Source organism: Zootoca vivipara, chromosome 5 (assembly GCF_963506605.1).
Source record: "Zootoca vivipara chromosome 5, rZooViv1.1, whole genome shotgun sequence".
Classification (NCBI taxonomy): domain Eukaryota; kingdom Metazoa; phylum Chordata; class Lepidosauria; order Squamata; family Lacertidae; genus Zootoca; species Zootoca vivipara.
In genome coordinates, this window is record NC_083280.1 from 88,533,107 (window position 1) to 88,551,267 (window position 18,161).

The 18,161-nt window shown below is 45.0% G+C and overlaps 1 protein-coding gene across 1 annotated transcript in view; it reads left to right on the forward strand.

Annotated features, from left to right (window-relative positions):
- The first annotated feature begins 204 nt into the window (after positions 1 to 204).
- VSTM4 (V-set and transmembrane domain containing 4) overlaps positions 205 to 18,161 on the forward strand; it is a 34,445-nt gene continuing 16,488 nt past the window's right edge. The window contains exons 1-3 of the mRNA XM_035138587.2: positions 205 to 499; positions 14,607 to 15,005; positions 17,534 to 17,602. Of these exons, the coding sequence (XP_034994478.1) occupies positions 463 to 499; positions 14,607 to 15,005; positions 17,534 to 17,602 (505 nt within the window). The 5' untranslated portion in view covers positions 205 to 462. The remainder of the gene's footprint in view (positions 500 to 14,606; positions 15,006 to 17,533; positions 17,603 to 18,161) is intronic.

An 18,161-nucleotide genomic window follows, 5' to 3' on the forward strand; every position in this document is an offset into this window, starting at 1 on the left:
GAGAACTGGCCGGCTGCCCTGGCGAAGCCCCCCTGGCTCTCCCTGTGCCATTTCTGCCCATGCAAGAGAGGCTGCCTGCTTGGCTCCAGCTAAACCCCCCTCCCGGGGGGGGGTGAGGGCGGCGTTTGGGTCCTTTTCCTAAACAGCCGCTTTAAGAGACGCTCTCGCCCCGCCTCCTCGCGGAGCAGTGGGGTGGGAGTTGGGGGGCTGGGCAGGCGTGACTTTCCGGGACTTCTGGGGCCTCCCCGACGGGGCGGTCTTGGGAAACTGTTGCTGCCGTGCTGGTGGCGCTGGTTCCGGCCGAAGCAGAAAGCCTGAGCCGCGCGGGACTGAGAAACGGAAGGCCGGGAAGGGGAGAAGCGGCCGGCGGGCACGGAGAGTCGGGGCGAGCACGACGGAAAGGGCGACCGGGAGCCCGGCCCTTGTTTCCTTCCACCCATCGCCCTCCTTCCGCCGCGGGCGATGCGTCTCCTGGTCCTGATGCTGCTTGGCACACCAGGTAAGAGGGCACGCGCGGGGGAGCGCACGTCGATCGGGACCGGGGATTTCCCCTCCTCGACTCTGCCCCCCACCACCCTAAGCTCTTCCCCATTACCTCCCCGTCCCTTCCAGCAACCGTCTTCTGGATCCGCCACCCGGCGCCCTCTGCGCTTCTTGGACGGGACGGGCGCAGCTGCTGCTCTCCTGCCAGGCGCCCAGGGCAGCAGCTGCGACGGCGTCCGCCTGGGAGGCGAGCCAAGGCTGTCGAGGGCAGAGGGAGGGGATCTGCGGTCCCCTCGCATCCTCCCGACAAACTGTGCGGGGCGCCTGTTTGCTGCCTTCCTCTCCAAGAAAAGTGAACTGAGGCGGGCGCCAATTCTGCTCAAAAGGGGTTCGGGTGCAAGCGAAGGGGCGGGGTGACCCGTCTGCTGCTGGATATTCACTCAGGCCAGACACAGCGAACTGTTCCTATGGCACCGATAAGTGACAGATCTGTAAATGTGAGCATGCTAGTGCACCTCCTTTTATAGCATAGGAGCCAACTCCTAGGGACTGAGGTCCCTCCGGCCCCCCAGTAAAATATTTGAGGGGGCCAGGCCCCTGCAAAGTGGATGGCCATTGCCATTCAAATGGGGTGTGTGTGTGCTGAGTCTTGTGATCAATTATGTGGGGGCAGGTCTTACCTGGGCCCACCTCCCCAATATTTTATTCAAGCTGGCACCCCTATTTTACAGGTATACATTTGCCCATGAATCCTCTTAATATGACACATGGATAAATCAATGTGCAAAATGGTGAGAGAGAACCTTAAATGCAATAAAAAAACCAAGCTGGATAAACAGGGTTGGGGTAGGGGGTGATAATACTGTATGCATCTTTCTGAGCCAGACAACCCATATGGGACTAAATTTAAGAGTGTGGAATGCAACCTCATGTTTTTACTAAACAATCCTGTTTGCTGTAAATTCCCGGGATTTTTCCTCCACAGGAGAATAAATCTTGCACACTCTGGGAACTGACTAGAGAGCTGTGATTGGCCTTGGTTTCCCGGGTTCACATACACACTGCCTGCTCAGGGACACATGTTTAACAAATGTTACTTTTCCCCTTGCATTCAGCTCCTCTAGAAGGGCATTTCAGTTTTTCCTGCAAACTTTTTTCCATAGTAACCTGTGCATGGTGTTCTTGGGGAAGCAACTTTTGAGTTTCTTGGCAAAATAGATAAAGGGTTGTTGTTGTTGTTGTTGTTTTCCTTGAAGTGTCATAATGAATTTGCAAGCTGGATTTGCCACGAATTCTAGCATTTGTGTTCACACTAGGTATTGTCTCCCTTAGAAGTGCAAAAGGAGATGCAAGACAAAATACAAATGTGAATAGTCTCTCTTCAATTTCTTGCTCCATCCTACCCCTGCAATGTACCTGTGGTTTGACTGAAGGACTGGGGAGACTCTGGCTGTCTCATCACATCTAGGGACCTTCCAGCCATGGTGGCATGTCAGGTGCCCCCTCCGTATATTTTTGGGGAGGCAAGGACAAGCACATATTGGTCAGTTGGCTGATTTGGCACTCAGAGCCTGAAGTTTTATTTGCTGCTTGTTAAGTACGGTAGCAATTCAATTCAAATCTTTATTATGGCCATAAAAGGGTAGATAAAGGGACCCCTGACAGTTAAGTCCAGTCGTGAACGACTCTGGGGTTGCGGCGCTCATCTCGCTTTACAGGCCGAGGGAGTCGGCGTTTGTCTGCAGACAGTTTTTCTGGGTCATGTGGCCAGCTTGACTAAGCCACTTCTGGCGAAACCAGAGCAGCACACGAAAACGCTGTTTACCTTCCCGCCGGAGCGGTACCTATTAATCTACTTGCACTTTTGGCGTGCTTTCAAACTGCTAAGTTGGCAGGAGCTGGGACAGAGCAACGGGAGCTCACCCCGTCGTGGGGCTTCGAAATGCAAACCTTTTGATCGGCGAACCCAAGGCTCAGTGGTTCAGACCACAGCACCACCCGCTTCCCAACAGGGTGGGATACAGCCATTTAAAATCTGAAAAGCGTTTTGGAAAGCTAAAAGGTATTAAAACAGGTGGTGAATATAAAAGTCTCTAAGGATTTTTAAAATAAGCTGAAAGAATCTGAAAGAAGGGCTAGGGGCATTGGGCGGGTGTGGAAGAGCATAAAAGGTTGATATATAAAATACTTTAACTATTAATTTACAGAGCAGGTCATCCTCCGGCGAATTGTGAGTTCTGCTGTGCAGAAGCTAGCAACATTGTATGTTTTAGCAGGATTGGTATCTGAGAGCAGGAGGGAGGTATAGAATTTCCCTGTGCGCACTGGGTACTACAGAGTAGTGGTTACTACAAATGTCTCTGTAATACAGGAGCAGGAGAAAGAAGTGCGCTAATGTTTCTGTTTGTCCTGAGTCACAGGGACATTTTCTCTCTGGGTAGTCAATCTTCCTGTGCCGACCTTCCAATAAGGGCCATACTACCCAGAACATGTCCGATCTTGTCTGTTAAGTAGTAAAATTCTTGCTAATTTATCCCATGTAAGCCTCAGGTCTTCATTCCTGGCTGGGAGGGCAAGGCCTCTTCCCATATGAACCTACCCAGGCCCTGAGATCACCTTCAGAGGCTCTTCTTTGTGTACCTTCTCCTCGAGAGGTCCGGAGGGTGGCAACATGAGAACAGGCCTTTTTTGCAGTGGCTCCCCATCTGTGGAATGCTCTCCCCAGGGAGGTTCGCCTGGCGCCTTCATTATACACCTTTAGACACCAGGCAAAAATGTTCCTCTTTAACCTTTGGTTGATTGACATCCAATGCCCTTTAAAAATGTGTTGGGGGAGAGGGGGGGTCTTCGGTTGTTTGTTTCTATTTTTATTATGTATTTTGTGTTTTTATAATGGGATTTAATGTTGTTACCACCTTGAGAGCTGTGGGTATAGGGTGGTATACAAATTTAAAAAACAACTAATTCCCAGGGACGACTCTTTTTCCAGGCTGGCAATGAATGGCTTCAACTTTGCTTTTCCTGTAAATGGCTCAACGTAATTCATGAAATTCAGGAGCAGCGATATGTACAGTGATGAGTTGGTTTGCAAGTGTTGGTTTGTAAGAGTTTACAAGTCAAAAGTGATGTCAGTTTTTAGACTGCAGCCCACATGTTTCTTAGGATTTTCCATCTGTTTCTAAGGGGGGGAAATGTGCAAGTTTCCCATTGTGTATTTCCTTGAACAATGTTAACTTACAACTAAATAGAATATAATTTACAGTACATGACACCATTTAAAAGGGGCCATGGGAACGGTGCATACCATTTTTTTTAATAACTTGGTTTTCTCCCTCCCTCTCCCCCCGCTCTGTTTCTAGGTAACATTTTTTAAACCCAGGAGACAAATTAAAATTTCCCCATACAGTATATCACCTTTCCTCAATCAGCAACCATAACAGTTCATGCAATATAGGAGCATAAAGCAATCTGTCATCTTCTTTCCATTGCGGCTCCTTTCTGGTTCATTCTGTGTTGGCTACATGCTCACAAGAAGGCAGAAGCAAGCAAAAATGAAATCGCCACAACTGAGAGGTTGAAAGGGGCTTTGATAGCTGTTGCTAGATGAGAGCAGCTTGTTCCCATTCGGTGAAACAAAATATCCTCATATCTGCTTCATTGTGCTTGCTACATATGTTTGGTAGACAGAATGTAAATATTCATATTTGATACATGACCAAATTGACTGTTCATTTTACACTGGACTCAAGGAAGCTTTTTTATGTATCTAGTTCAGTTTAGAGATTTATCGGGTCCATGCCTAACGCTAAAAGGCAGGTTGGTATTGTGTGCATGAGTTAGTTGTTTTGTTGTTTTGTCTGAACTGGGAATTGTGGTTAGTGTAAGCTGTGACTTAGGATACCCTCCTAGTGTCCCTATTTTCCAGGGACAGTCCTGTATTTAAGGAAGCCATCCTGGTTTGATCCCGGAATGTCCCACTTTCCCTTAGGATTTAAAGTTGTATCATGCGGCAGCCAGTTTATGTTGGATGAAGGAATGGTTCACTCTAGAAGACAGAGATTTATTAAGACTGGAAGGGTTCAGGAACTCTGGCGGATGGCATGCGTACCTGTTGAAAGAAAGAAAAGGGGATTATAATTCATTTTTAAATCATACAATTAAAAAATCACTTTATAATATATGGGAAGAATATACGAATTTATTAGAACCAAAAACCCCATGGTGGGCCTCACCTTTTGAAATGGTGGCGATGAACGGCGGGAGGGAGGGAGGTGGCAGACCTACAAGGATCTTGTGGAAAAAGTAAATGGCGAGTACAGATTAAAATCATATCAGCAGGTTGAGTGCTTCTGTCAAAGCTGGTTGCAATATTACCAAGTACAAAGTGCCTTTAATATGCATCTGCACAGATGTGATCTGGCCCATGGAGCCATCTTCACGGGAGTGAACCAGCCCAGGCGAGGTAAACCTTGCCAACCCCTGCCTTAGGATGTCCCTATTTTCATCGGAGAAACGCAGGAGGTTGGCCTTAGAGGTATCTCCCAACTCTCCAATTCCATGATTCCATGTGCCAGTGGTGGGCATGGCCCAGAGGAGAAAGCAGGCAGAGCAATCAATGTGACACATATATTTATTTCACAGTAGGCTGCATTCCATGCATGTGCCCAGTGAGCTCAGTGTTATGTCCAGGCATTACTGTTGAAGGGGGACACGGATGGCGCTGTGGTCTAAATCATTGAGCCTCTTGGGCTTGCCGATTGGAAGGTTGGAGGTCTGAATCCCCTCGATGGGGTGAGCTCCTGTTGCTCTGTCCCAGCTCCTGCCGACCTAGCAGTTCGAAAGCACACCAGTGCAAGTAGATAAATAGGTACCGCTGCAGCAGGAAGATAAATGGTGTTTCCATGTGCTCTGGTTTCCGTCATCGTGTCCCGTTGTGTCAGAAGTGGTTTAGTCCTGCTGCCCACATGACCCGGAAAGCTGTCTGTGGACAAACGCCGGCTCCCTCGGCCTGAAAGCGAGATGAGCGCCACAACCCCATAGTCGCCTTTGACTGGACTTAATCGTCCAGGGGTCCTTTACCTTTTATCTTTACTATTGAAGTAATATGGTCATATTCAAATTAATATCAGCCAAGTTCCTTTTTAAGAGAAATGTAGCACTTACAATCTTAAAGACAAAACTATTGAATGTAATCCGTTCTGGAAAACCGTTCAACAACCGAGGCGCAATTGCCGGTCGGCAAAAGCCATTGAAAAAATGGAGAAACGCACCTTGGAAGCCGTTTGACTTTTGAGTCGCGTTTGAAATTGAAGCATTCACTTCTGTTGTTGGCATTCGAAACTGAAACGTTCAACTTCTGAAGCGTTCAACAACTGAGGTTCCGCTGTACAACAAAACCAATAAGATTTAAGTTCATTTATTTATTCAGATAAGCGAGTTTACCCACCCTGCATCTGTGTCACATCATTTTTGTGGGATAGGTCCGATTCCAGAAGCTTCTGTATGTGACCCTTCTGTATGACTCACTCCAGGCATCCCAAAACTTCGGCCCTCCAGATGTTTTGGACTACAATTCCCATCATCCCTGACCACTAGTCCTGTTAGCTAGGGATCATGGGAGTTGTAGGCCAAACCATCTGGAGGGCCGCAGTTTGGGGATGCCTGACTTACTCATTCAAAGGTGTGTGTGTGTGTAAAAGGTAAAGGTAAAGGGACCCCTGACCATTAGGTCCAGTCGTGACCGACTCTGGGGTTGCGCGCTCATCTCGCATTATTGGCCGAGGGAGCCGGCGTATAGCTTCCAGGTCATGTGGCCAGCATGACAAAGCCACTTCTGGCGAACCAGAGCAGCACACGGAAACGCCGTTTACCTTCCCGCTATAGCGGTTCCTATTTATCTACTTGCATTTTGATCTGCTTTCGAACTGCTAGGTTGGCAGGAGCTGGGACCGAGCAACGGGAGCTCACCCCGCCACAGGGATTCGAACCGCTGACCTTCTGATCAGCAAGCCCTAGGCTCAGTGGTTTAACCCACAGAGCCACCTGGGTCCCTTGTGTGTGTGTGTATTCTGCATAATACACCTGTGGTGGAAATGTTATCAAGTTGCTAGCTTGTCAGTCAGGAATGAATCCAAACACTGTTTTAAGCCATTATTCTCGAGTGCTTTCAGTTAGCTCTTCGTTGCTTTGCTTTGCTCTTCCAAGCTCTTAGAACTAATGGAATGCACATCACCACAGTTTGCATTTGCCATGTGCCTGTGTATCCTTTTAACACCCACCTGCACTTATTGTGTCGTAGTATTTGCAGAAACCAGCTTCATGGCTTCAGATGAACCCCCCTCAGGAAAGGTGCATCCTGGTTGCTAGGAAGGAAGGAGGGACACCTGTAGACATGCCAAGGGCTCAAAAAGGAGGCAGAAAGCAGGGAAAGTTCACCCAAGGAGGAAGCGGAAACAGCTGGAGAGCCCAGTTGGTTAGAGTGTGGTGCTGGCAAAGCCCAAGTTTCAGGCTTGATCCTCGTAAGGGACAGCTGCATATTCTTCTTCTGATTTTGAAATAGTTTTTATTGGTTTTACAAAATAAATCACACACTTAACACAATTAAATTTTGAAATAAAACAAGATTCACCCGAATCTTAGGACTTCTCCCCTCCCCTCCGTGGGTCCTTTAAATATCACAATCGACTGCATATTATAGTTCATCCGAATTATAGTCCTCCAACATATCCGAAATCTTTGCAACATTGCAAGTGTTATTCAAAGGCTGCCAAAGAGTTCAAGTATTTGCAGTGTTCTTTAAAATACAATCTGTATTTGTCCTCCCATTCTCGATTGAAGTTTTGGTCCTCCTGATTTCTGATCTTCCCAGTCAATCTAGCCATCTCTGCATAGTCAAGTAGTTTCATCTGCCAGTCCTCCTTTGTCAGCCTCTTGTCCTCTTTCCATCGCTGGGCAAGTAGCATCCTTGCAGCGGTGGTCGCGTACATGAACAGTCTTCTCAAATCCTTCGGTATATCTGCACCTAAAATTCCTGAGAGAAAGGTTTCTGGTCTTTTGGCAAAGGTTATTTTAAACATTTTTTTAATTCATCATATATCATTTCCCAGAATTCCTTTATCTTTTTACAATTCCACCACATATGATAAAAGGTACCCTCTTTTCCCTTACATTTCCAACAAACATTTGAGTTAGTCCTATACGTTTTTGCTAACTTATTGAGTGTTAAATACCAACGATACATCATCTTCATATGACAGCTGCATATTCTTGCCTCGCAGGGGGTTGGACTAGATGATCCTCAGGGTCCCTTCCAACTCTATGAATTCATGAGACATCTACGAGCAGCTCTTTTGGATTCCAGGGATTCTTGTCACCAGGTGATCAACACACTTGCCGAACGCAGCTCTGACTTCACACATTGGCTAAAAACACTGACGGGCAGAAGCAGCCATAATGGCTCATCTCTCAGAAATCACAGAGAGGGTACATTTTACTTCACAACTCCCCCCCCCCACAAGCAGGGCTAGATTTTTTTTTCTTTCTCTACAGCTCAGAGTCTAGGACCCATGCTGGCTGTGAACCCTGGACAGTGGTACCTTGATAGTCGAATGGCTTGGCTCCCAAACAAATCGGCTCCTGAACGCCGGAAACCCGGAAGTGAGTGTTCTGGTTTGCGAATGTTTCTCAGAAGCCGAACATCCGACATGCCTTCCGCTTGACTGCAGGAAGCTCCTGCAGCCAATCAGAAGCTGCACCTTGGTTTTCAAACTGTTTCAGGAGTCAAACGGACTCCCGGAATGGATTAAATTTGAGAAACAAGGTACCACTGTACATCAGTATTCCTCTGTGTCCACCTCTTGGTATCCTGATTGACAGATGATGTGCACATTCTCCATGAGGCTTGGTGAATGTGCACATTCGCTAGTTGTTATGCACATTAACTGCTCACACCATCCCTAATTATATTATTATTATTATTATTAACCAGGCCGCCCTGGAGGCAGCGCTGCCCAGCGACATGCAGGCCGCCCCGGAGACTGCCCCGCCCCGGAACCAGGCTGCCCCAGAGGCAGCGCCACCCACCAAGATCCAGGCCACCCCGGGAACCAGGCCTGGTTCCCCTGCCAGACCATGCCCCAAAATAAACTCCACCATGGGGGAAGCGGGAGATCTTCCCCAACATTACCTACAGGTACCCCCCTCCTTAATATGGGGGGGGGACAGATGGGTTGGGGGGGTGGGTCACATCCTCCCCCTGTCCCTGTCAGGGGCCCTGACTAAGCCATGGCAACACATGGCCGGGTACAGCTAGTATCTCAAATTTTTAAAAATTCTCATTACAAGTCTTCAGACAACCCTGCCAGTGATGTTAATTGCTTACAGTGATCTTTCAGATATCGTATGAATTTACTTCAGTCTTTTTGGAATACTTGATCTTCCTGGTTTCGGATTTTTCCTGTCAGCTTTGCCAGTTCGGCAAAGTTCATCATCTTCATCTGCCACTCTTCTTTTGCTGGTCCTTCTTGTTGTTTCCATTTTGGGGCTAAAAGAATTCTTGCTGCAGTTGTTGCATACATAAATGGTTTTTTTTAATCTCTTCATCCACTATACCCAATAGAAAGGCTTCTGGGTTTGTTTTTTTAACAAAAGTATTTTTTAAAACACTTTCTTTAACTCATTATGTATCATTTCCCAGAAAGCCTTTACCCCTTGGCACATGTGGAAGAAGATACCATCCCTTTCTTTATGGAGAACGTTACTTCATGGATGTGCAGGGCCCAAGTCTCCCGTTTTCCCTGGGAAACCCCCATTTTTCCGGCTGTCCCCAGTCGAAAAAACAGATTTTTTTGTTTTTTCACGGTTTATTCTGTGCCCAGTTTCAAAATGGCCGCCACACCAGAAGTCGCGCTGCAGCCATTTTGGAACTGGGCAGAGCAGCATCAAAAGTCGCTTCTGAGCATGCTCCCCCCACTTCCAAAATGGTCGTCGCGCTACTTCCGGTATGCTACTTCCGGTCCAGTCCCTTATTTTTCAGAGAGGAACTTGGTAGGTATGATTTTGAACTGTGCCTCAAAGATGCATATGGAACACTGTATAACAGGCTCCCACATCAGGAAGTGGGGCTTCTGCATTCTGCAGCAGTTTCTAAATTAGCCATTAAGGGCAACCACCACAAGCGTTATAACCTATTCGATGAGTGAGTTGAAAGCAAGGCACAGCGAGAGACAGCAATGTCACTTTCTTGGGCATGGGCCCAAAAACTGAGGAATTGGGGGGGGGGGAATCTTACCTTTGTATTATTGCCACTTTAACTGGAATCCCAACACTATAACAAAAGGTTGGAGAATTAAATCTATAAAAGAGAGAAGGTTTTTAAAAGATATATAGCTGCTAAGTGGTTGTAGGACTGATGCTGGCAATCAGGGTGGACTTGATTTAAATCAAATCGATTCAAATCACGATTTAAATCAGTAGTCAGTAAGACATGATTTAAACCACTCCCCCCCTTTTTTTTACAGAAAGACTCATTCTTGCTGGTATAATCTTAATATTTACAACCAGATGAAGGTTTCATTTTTGGAATAATAAATTCTCAGAGTAGTTTTTACAGTTATATCAGAAATTACTGATTTGGTTATACTATGAGAAATGCATAGACAGATAATTATGAAATTATGGTGCAGTTTAATAAGTTAACTGTTTACATTTTGGCAACTTTTCTGCTGTACTTTATTGGAAGGAGAAAAGTAATCATTCCCTTAATAACAATTTAAACAATTTATTGAACTAAAACAATAACATTATAACATGTTTGTTAACTGATGTTGTTAAACAATTTAAAAAAAAAAACTTAGACTGAGTTTAGCACACATGAAAAACTTAAAACAAATCCTTATTTCCTGATGAATAGCTGTAAAGTAACTATCTTTAGAAAGATTTTTCCTCCAACAGCATTTTATTTTAAAAATCCTATTTAATTTTTTTTAAAAGTCTTGATTTAAATTTAAAAAATGGGATGTGTTTAGGAGATATTTGCAGGAGAGAAATAGACATATTGTAATTTCCATGGCAGCCTTAGAATGACTGGCTTATAAAGTAATATTAGAACTTATAAGAATTGTCGGTATGATTGGATTTATTGATGTACAAAAGAGATTATAAGAAGATGAAGAGAAAATGATGTACTTTGCAAAAAAAGAAGAGTTGCGCTATGGGAGGTGACGGAAAGTCAGCAGGATAATAATAATATAAACAAATTTGTTACTCTTTGTTGGATGAAAACTTTTATTTTTGTGAGACGACGGTGGATTTATTGTTACTTCAGTTTGAAATATTTGTTCTGTTTGTTTTGTTGTAAAAATCTAATAAAGTATTATTTTAAAAAATTAAAAAAGTATCTGATTTTATTTTTTAGTAAAAAAAAATCATTGATTTTTATTCACCCTATTGGCAATGCATCATGGGCCAGAAAGAGTGTGTGCTCTTTGGCATATTGGTTCCTTGTTGCCACGGTGACAGTCTTGAGATCTGCATCATCTATGCCAAAATAAAAGACTGACCCACGGTTTCCATTCCCTTGCTTTACCGGATCAAAACAGGATCCCCATGCCCAGAAAAAAAAGGTGAAACTGAAAAGCAGCCATAAGAGATTTAGACTGAAGCAGTAGCATGGAGGGACGTGTGTGTGTTTCTTTATTCCTTCCCACTGTGCTATACAGCTGCAAATAAAACGTATTACTGTAAATGTGTTGTAAAGTGCAATATACAAACATGACACTAGATGAGCTATGCCAACTTCAATGTATTTTTCAAAACTTTTTGGGTTTTTTAAAAACCATTTTCACAGCATTTTTTAAACGTGCGTAAATTGTACCTTAATCCCATTAGGTGGGCTGGGGGAGAAATACAGGTGTGGGGGGAGAGGTTTAAATTAGAGCTGGGTACAAGTGACCAAGACATTTCTCATCCTATTTTTGGACAGAGAAATCGGGAGGAAAATTTGGATTGGACTTCTCTGGGGAAGCGGAAAATTCTCTAATAAATTATGGCAGCTTTGGGCTCATCCATGGCAGCGGCAGTAACAGAACCTCAGTAAATTCTTTTCCTATGGGTTGTTTGCTTTTTAGCCATTGCAGTTGGCAGCAGCGGCAGCAACTGTGCTGGCAACCTGAGCATCATTTTGAAACTTCCGTCATGACTTTAAGTATCATTTCCAGGCATTGTGGGGGTAAATGGCTGCTGCAACAAAAATTGTGATGAATATTCATAGAAGAAATCTGAAAGATACCTTGCAGGGGATGGCGGGGAAAGAAAAATCAAATATTTTCTGAACAGGATGTTTTCTGATAAATTTGGGCTTGGCTGTACAGTGGACACTCGGGTTGTGAATATGATCGATGTGGGAGGCACGTTCGCAACCCACAGTGCCGCATTTGCCCACGCCCGGGTTGCGATCCGGCGCTTCTGTGCATGTGCGAGTGCCGAAACCCGGAAGTAACACGTTCTGGTACTTCCGGGTTCGGACGGTGCACAACCCAAAAACGTGCAACCTGAAGCGTCTGTAACCCGAGGTATGACTGTACTTTAATGTTCATCCCCGAGTGCCTCTGCTGTGATTGAAAATGGAAAAAAAACTAACAAACTCGGGCACAGAGCAGTGGGAAATTGTACAAGAATTCAAGTGATGTACAGGAACTTAATCCGTTCCTGAAATCAGTCCTTAAACCAAATCCATTCTTAAACGGAGGCGTGCTTTCCCTAATGAGGCCTCCTGCCACCAGTGCCCTTCCACCATTTGTCTTCTGTTGTTGTTGTTGTTGTTGTTGTTGTTGTTGTTGTTGTTGTTTAGTCATTTAGTCATGTCCCACTCTTCATGACCCCATGTACCAGAGCACGCCAGGCACTCCTTCTTTATGGTCCAGCTCTCACTTCCATACATCACTACTGGGAAAACCATAGCTTTAACTATACGGACCTTTGTCAGCAAGGTGCTATCTCTGCTTTTTAAGATCCTGTTTAGACCGAGGTGAAGTTTGCAAACCGGAACACTACTTCCAGTTTTGTGGAGTTTGTAAACTGAATAGTTCGTAAACAGGACTGTTCGTAAACCGAGGTACCACTGTATATTGTTTGTGTATGTGTGTGTGTGTGTGTGTGTGTGTGTGTGTGTGTGTGAGTGAGTGAGTGAGAGAGAGAACACCTATTACTGAATATTGTTGACTCAAGATTTTCTCTCGAAGAAACTCTGTGAGTGCAAAATGTTTTGAGAATCAGTTATTAATGATACTAATTAATTATTCACCCTGTTAAGTAATTATTCATTTTCTCACTTGAATGATCAATTGCATGCTGGGGCTAATTCATACATTTTCCAGTTGATTAATCATTCTTAGGAATGATGCTAAGTTCTCCAAGGATCACTTCCCCCCCAGGCAAAATGCAGGTAGCTCTGGGTTGAAGGTCAACGGGCAAGATATCATTAAGAGCAATGTACGCTTCAAAAATTGCCACTGATGTCTAAAAAGTAGGAAATGGTTATATAGGCATTGGTATAATTACATCTGCAGCTCAGATACAGGATAAGAAAGCACAACTAGGGCAGAATGTGGAAATGGGCTTGAATGGCTTTCAAAACAGGAACTGGGGTTTATTGTCACTTTCCTCATGTTCAGATGACAGTTTCCTTTCACACTGCAGTAGCAAGGGCTGTAGAGTTTGATCTGGCCAGCGGGATCCTCATTTCCCTCATGTCCGGGTCAAGATTGATGGGGTTTGTGTTTGCGTGGTATCCACTCGGACTATCACCTGATGTGACAATAATCTCAGGTGTCTCGTTTTTGGCCCACACAGCTTGCAAATCAAATAATGCATATAATAATAATAATAATTAATAATTAATAAATTTATTATTTATACCCCATCCATCTGGCTGGGTTTCCCCAGCCACTCTGGGTGGCTTTCAACAGTGCATTAAAAACAAAATAAAACTTCAAACATTAAAAACTTCCCTAAACAGGGCTGCCTTAATATGTCTTCTAAAAGTCAGATAGTTGTTTATTTCCTTGACACCTGAGATGTCACTACTGAGAACGCCCTCTGCCTGGTTCCCTGTAACTTCGCTTCCCGCAGTGAGGGAACCGTCAGAAGGCCCTCAGAGCTGGACCTCGGTGTCTGGGCTGAACAATGGGGGTGGAGACACGTTCGAAAACCACTGCATAGGGAATTCTCCCTCCCCATTTTTAATGTTTTATTAGTTTTTATTTATGTTGGAAGCTGCCCAGAGTGCCTGGGGCAACCCAGTCAGATGGGCAGTGTATTATTATTACTCCCTATTTTCATTAGAGAAATTCTGGAGGGTATATAGCACAGATTGTGTTGTTGTTGTTTAGTCGTTTAGTCGTGTCCGACTCTTCGTGACCCCATGGACCAGAGCACGCCAGGCACTCCTGTCTTGCACTGCCTCCCGCAGTTTGGTCAAACTCATGTTCGTAGCTTTGAGAACACTGTCCAACCATCTCGTCCTCTGTCGTCCCCTTCTCCTTGTGCCCTCAATCTTTCCTAGCATCAGGGTCTTTTCCAAGGATTCTTCTCTTCTCATGAGGTGGCCAAAGTATTGGAGCCTCAGCTTCACGATCTGTCCTTCCAGTGAGCACTCAGGGCTGATTTCCTTCAGAATGGATAGATTTGTTCTTCTTGCAGTCCATGGGACTCTCAAGAGTCTCCTCCAGCACCATAATTCTCCAGCACAGATTGTACCAGGTGTAAAGAGAAAATCACATTTTGGTTTTACTAGAAATGGATGTGTTTAACATAGCTCGGTGCCATTTAAACAACTCAGTACGAAAGCCCGCTCACTAATGTGGAACTCATCATAATCCAATGGCCTTTCCTTTTGCTGCTGACAGTTGATACCGGTAGTCTATGCCACAGGGTAAGTGCTGGGGAAATAGGATATCCCACCCACAAAAAATTAAACCCCTATAAAAGATGCACAAATCTGCTCCCCATCGTCATCACCATTAAAGCAATAGCTTTGCATTCATTGTACGGTACATGGAGGTCACATGTACCCCTTCTCACTCTTGCAAGTGTCTGCTTGCATTTACCCATCTTTTCTTTTGCAGGTGTCTATGAAGCTCTGAATGTCACCGTTTCTCCGGGACCCAGAGTACAATACATGGTAGGAGACAACGCTACCCTCTTTTGCCACGTGTCTCAAAAAAGGCGAACAGAGAATCTGCTGGCTGTCCGGTGGCTCTTTGCCCTTCCGCCGACCCAAGAGTACCTGATGATCAAAATGACTAAATATGGAGTAGTCCAGTACTATGGGAATTACAACCGTCAATTCTATAAGCAAAGACTTCACCTTCTGGAGGAGAGACATGGGACGGTGTACACATTTTTTATCCTGAATCTCCAGCAAGCTGACCAGGGACTCTATATTTGCAAAGTTCAGGAGATTGGCAAGTATAGGAACAAGTGGACGGCGTGGTCGAACGGTAGCGCATCTACGGAAATCCAAGGTGAGTCTTGCAATCTTCCCATGGGGCATTTATTTTTATTGATTAAAATGTTTGACATTTTTGCCGGCCTGTGTGTATTGAAGAAATTGAGAAAGAACTCAAAATTGACCCAAACCATTTAGGATCTGTCAAAAGTGGTCAAAAGCAAGTACAGTGGTACCTCTACTTACGAATTTAATGCGTTCCGAACACACATTTGTAAGTAGAAAAAAATTGTAAGTCGAATCCCATAGGAATGCATTGGGAGAAAAAATTCGTGAGTAGAAGCAACCCTATCTAAAAATTCGTAAGTAGAAAAAATCCTATCTAAACCGCATCCAAGATGGTGGACAGAGCTCTATTCGTAAGTAGAAACAACCTCGAGTTGAGAACTTTGCCCCTGGATGAGAACAGAAACTGCGTGCCGACAGTGCAGAGGCAGCAGGAGGCCCCATTAGTGAAAGCACGCCTCCAGTTAAGAATAGTTTCAGGTTAAGAACGGACCTCCAGAACGAATTAAGTTTGTAACCAGAGTTACCACTGTATTGCCTTCGCAAATAAGCAGCAGCACATTGGGCGACCCTTTCACAACGACAGCACGTTGAACTTGGTTGCTAAATACTCTGCATATGGAGAGAGTTTCTGAATGTCTTGCCTGGATAAATGTTGTTCATTTTTCAGTTATGGGCAATAATTTTGTGTTAATCTGTCAAATTGTCTCCATTTTGGGGTGGGGGAACGACGAACCCTCAAGATGTTGTTGGACTCTTGACGCCCATCACCCCCCCCCAGCAGGACCCCTGCCAGGCATGATGGGAGTTGGACTAGAAGACCCTTCCAACTCTATGATTCTGAGTTGTAGTCTTAACAACATCAGTAGAGGGCCCCAGATTTCTCCGTTCTTCTCTATACGCTGCAAGCCTCTGATGAAGTTCCTTTAATTGCTTTTAAGAAAAATCTGGAGCTTGTGCTTCCCTCATCCTTGCACCTTCAGGTCTTGTGATTAGTGACCTGACAACAGCCAAGGGTGTGGCCATTCTTGGGTAAATTAAGAGGGTGGGAATACTGCAGATACTAGGAGAGGATATATTGATTTAATAATATCCTTCCTTGCTCACACTTGTGAGTCAGCAGCAGAGTGCATTCCCCAATATATACCGGTAGCAGGAAGCTAGTTGGTAGATTCGTTTGAATCTCTTTAATTAAGCAACCCAATCTGGCTTTGTTCAGATTGGAGTATATTCCTGGTAAGACCTCTTTTGTCCCTCCTAAAAAGAATAAAGGCAGAAGAAGCTTCTTTTAAAAGTAATAAGTTTACTCACATTCAGTTCACAGTTGGATCCCGGAAGGCAGGCTTTAGCTTAGAGTTACAGAAGAGGGTTTGAGTTCGTCCCATATGGGAATGAGCCCATGTCCTGGTGGCTGAGAGCCAGCAGACAGCAAAATACATCAGTATCAAGAGAGCATGGCAAGAAGAAGAAGAAGAAGAAGAAGAAGAAGAAGAAGAAGAAGAAGAAGAAGAAGAAGAAGAAGAAGAAGAAGAAGAAGAAGAAGAAGAAGAAGAGGGAGGGGGAGGGGGAGGGGGAGGAGGAGGGATGGCTGCGTGGCCAGCCCCTTTCATGGGGTCTCCTGGGGTCATGCCCTTCTATCTGGTCGCATGCAGGGGAAGGAAGCTCCAGACCAGGTGTGACAGGAAGTCCTCCTGGCTATGGAGTATCACCCCCCTGCATGTCCCCTCTGGGCAAACAGGAAGTGTTGTACTTGACTGCTTATGTTACATCCCGCAGGCTGTACATTGCCTTCCTTGCTTCACTGTGATGAAGCTCTGCCAGATTGATACTGAATTCTGTGCTGTATGTACGCTGTTACGAGTTGCACTTGCCTTGCATTTGAAGTCTGCAGCTTTTACTGGGAATCTAGGGGAAGCCTGTACTTTACAAATATAGAGGAACCGCCTTAGTGCTTTGCACCTGCCAGTAAAGGGACTTAACCGGCTGAAAAGTTGAGAGTCTGACTGAATTTCTTCCAGTACAAACTGCACTGCCACAGACCTACATGCTTGGGGAGCTGCATACGTTTGGCGCATCCCATATACCAATGCTAACAGCCTTGTTTTATACACATTTACTTAAAAGTGAATTCAGATATGGTTGCCATATGTTCGGGTTTTCCTGGACACGTCCTGGAATCGCTCAGCAAAACGTCAGGCGGATTTTTGCTCAATCTGCAAAATGTCTGGGGAAACCCGGACGTATGGCAAGTTGGGCTAATTTAAAAATCAAAGAAAAGCACCCAAATGATTTTTTTTGGGGGGGGAATCTTCCCAGAAAAATCTCAATTGCAGAGTTTTTAAAGAACATACTGTGTTTTATGTGGCCCCTGATACAAACCCCCACATTGTTTTCTACTATTTCACTGAGCTGAGAAGTTTATTAGATGGCTTAGGGGGATCACTTGCTTGCTTTTGTTGACCTGCAATCCGTTTTCACAGTGACCCCTTCTGAAAAGTGTGTGACTAGTTTGCCAATGTTGTTGTGTGCCCATTGCAGTGATTTCATCCAGAGTTTCGGATGACTCCGACGCTGAGAAAAACCACAAGGCCTGGAAGTTCTTTGAGGGTTAAGTATACGCTTCCCCCTTTGGTCATCTTCGCGAAGATGTGAGAATCCATTGAAAAGTACCGTTGTGCAGCCTTGTTTTTTCTTTTGGGGGAAGTAAGCCAAAACACTCACACACCACAGAATTTTGCACCCACAGGTTTTAGAAGCTCTTAGAATGGTTTCAGCCATGGTCACAAATTTACTGTAACCAGGAGTCACCCCCCCCAAAATGCTTCAGGGCTCTAAACGTAATTGGCACATAATCCTGTTTTCTGTAAGTGGGGGAGATTGATTGATTTGATTGATTTTGTGCCAACTTGAAAAAAATATTGGGGGGACATTTATATGTGGGTAGGCCTGTGGGCTAAACCACTGAGCCTAGGGCTTGCTGACCAGAAGGTCGGCGGATCGAATCCCTGTGACGGGGTGAGCTCCCGTTGCTTGGTCCCAGCTCCTGCCAACCTAGCAGTTCGAAAGCACATAAAAATGCAAGTAGATAAATAGGAACCGCTACAGCGGGAAGGTAAACGGCGTTTCCATGTGCTGCTCTGGTTTGCCAGAAGCGGCTTTGTCATGC